This window comes from Fonticula alba, assembly GCF_000388065.1.
Source record: "Fonticula alba strain ATCC 38817 unplaced genomic scaffold supercont2.7, whole genome shotgun sequence".
Classification (NCBI taxonomy): domain Eukaryota; order Rotosphaerida; family Fonticulaceae; genus Fonticula; species Fonticula alba.
In genome coordinates this window covers 563,177-564,878 of record NW_009242977.1, presented here as the reverse complement: position 1 = coordinate 564,878, position 1,702 = coordinate 563,177, and the positions used below count along the sequence as shown (strand labels likewise).

Sequence of the window (1,702 nt, the reverse complement as noted above, 5' to 3'; positions counted from 1 at the left end):
TCCCAGCGGTTTCGTTTTCACGCCTCCCCCTCGCGCCGTCCGGCCTTCCATGTCCCTTGGTGCATTGTGGCTTCCAGTGCTGACCTCTGGTGTCCTCCTCCCCCCCCCCACCCCCGTCTTGATGCCCAGGGCACCGGTCTGAACTTCCGCTCGTCGCCTGTGCCGATTGCTTCGCTCCGGCCGCATGGCACCGACGAGGATGAGGACTCCCTGCGAGCCATCCTCCATGGAGCCCGGTCGAATGCGGGTCTCAACTTCAAGGGCGATCGACTGCATGCCATTGAGATGCGTTCGTTCATGCATGCGACCGGGTCCTCCGGGCAGTGCCTTCGTCGGAAGCAGTGTGACCCGCTGGGCGGGCACTCGGCCTGGGCCGCCAGCCGGCCTCTCGGCCCCGGCGCCAGCAAGCCCCAGTCCTTCGTCCTGATCAGCGCGGCTCTCGATACGAATGCCTTCTTCCAGGACCAGGCCTTTGGCGTGGGGTATGTCTCCCTGTTCTTCTGCCTGGCCCTCCAGGAGATGGCCTTCGTGTGTCCATTTTGCGGTGGCCTGCTTCTGACCTCTAAGCTCATCTCTTCGCCGGTTTACGCCCACACGCCCACACATGCGCACATGCACACACATGCACGCACACGCACACGCACACGCACACGCACACGCACACGCACACGCACACGCACACGCACACGCACACGCACACGCACACGCACACGCACACGCACAAAACACAACACAACACGCACACAACACGCACACGCACAAAACACAACACAACACGCACACAACACAACACAACACAACACAACACAACACAACACACTCCATCTTCTCCTCTCCCCCCCCTGTCGGGACCTGCACACAGGTCCGACATTACTGCCGCGTTGGGGGTCCTTGGCGCGGCGCACGCCTTTGGCGAGTATGTCCGCTCTGCTGGCATCGACACCAAGACATTCGAGAAGGACGTGCTCTTTGCGCTCTTCGACGCCGAGGCCTTTGCCCTGGCCGGGTCCTCGCGCTTTGCCCCCCCCCTCCCCCTCTCTTGCTCGCACTCTCATCGACCATGCGGTCGCCCAGCCGCCCTGGCCGGCATGCCGTCCGGCCGGCGATCCTTCTCCTGGCGAAAACCCTGTTGCTGGCCCTGCTGCTGGCCGGGCCGGCCCCCGCCCTGGGGGACCTCATCCGCGCGACCGGCTCCGGCGCCGGGGCCCCGCCGACCAAGGCCACCAGGGACATCCAGAAGAACCTCCACTCGGAGATCTACCAGGAGACCCTTCTGGATCCCTGCGTGCGGCTGCTCTCGGCCGAGGGCACCTTTGGCTGTCATGGTGTGTCGGCCGCCGCCCCCGCCCCCCCCCCCCCTGCCCCGCATCTCGGGGTGTCCGCTCGGCGGGCCCGTGCTCCAGACTCTAACACCCCCTGCCATTGCCCCGCCCCGTCCTTGCCTGTTGCCGGCTGGCAGCCCCCTCCAACCGGAATGGCGTCCTTTATGAGGCGAATTCCGTGGCCGACGTGGACCTCCTCCTGCAGGACCAGGACCTCGAGCGGGCCGGCCCCTTCGTGCCGATTCTACCGGTGAGCCTGTTCTCGGATTTGGCCATCTTCGAGCGCCTGGTGTCGTCGCCGCGTGTGGCCGGGATCCTGGTGCGCGGCGACTGCGCCGACACCCCGAATGCCCCTCTGTGCAAGGGGGCCCGCTCGACGG

The 1,702-nt window shown here is 66.1% G+C and overlaps 1 protein-coding gene across 1 annotated transcript in view; it reads left to right on the top strand.

The window, feature by feature from the left end:
- The window catches only part of H696_04320 (hypothetical protein), a gene marked incomplete at both ends in the record, with an annotated part of 10,908 nt that overhangs the window by 2,361 nt on the left and 6,845 nt on the right, over nt 1–1,702 (top strand). The window contains 4 exons of the mRNA XM_009498197.1: nt 1–482; nt 863–1,006; nt 1,075–1,325; nt 1,460–1,641. Coding sequence (XP_009496472.1) covers nt 1–482; nt 863–1,006; nt 1,075–1,325; nt 1,460–1,641 — 1,059 coding nt within the window. The remainder of the gene's footprint in view (nt 483–862; nt 1,007–1,074; nt 1,326–1,459; nt 1,642–1,702) is intronic.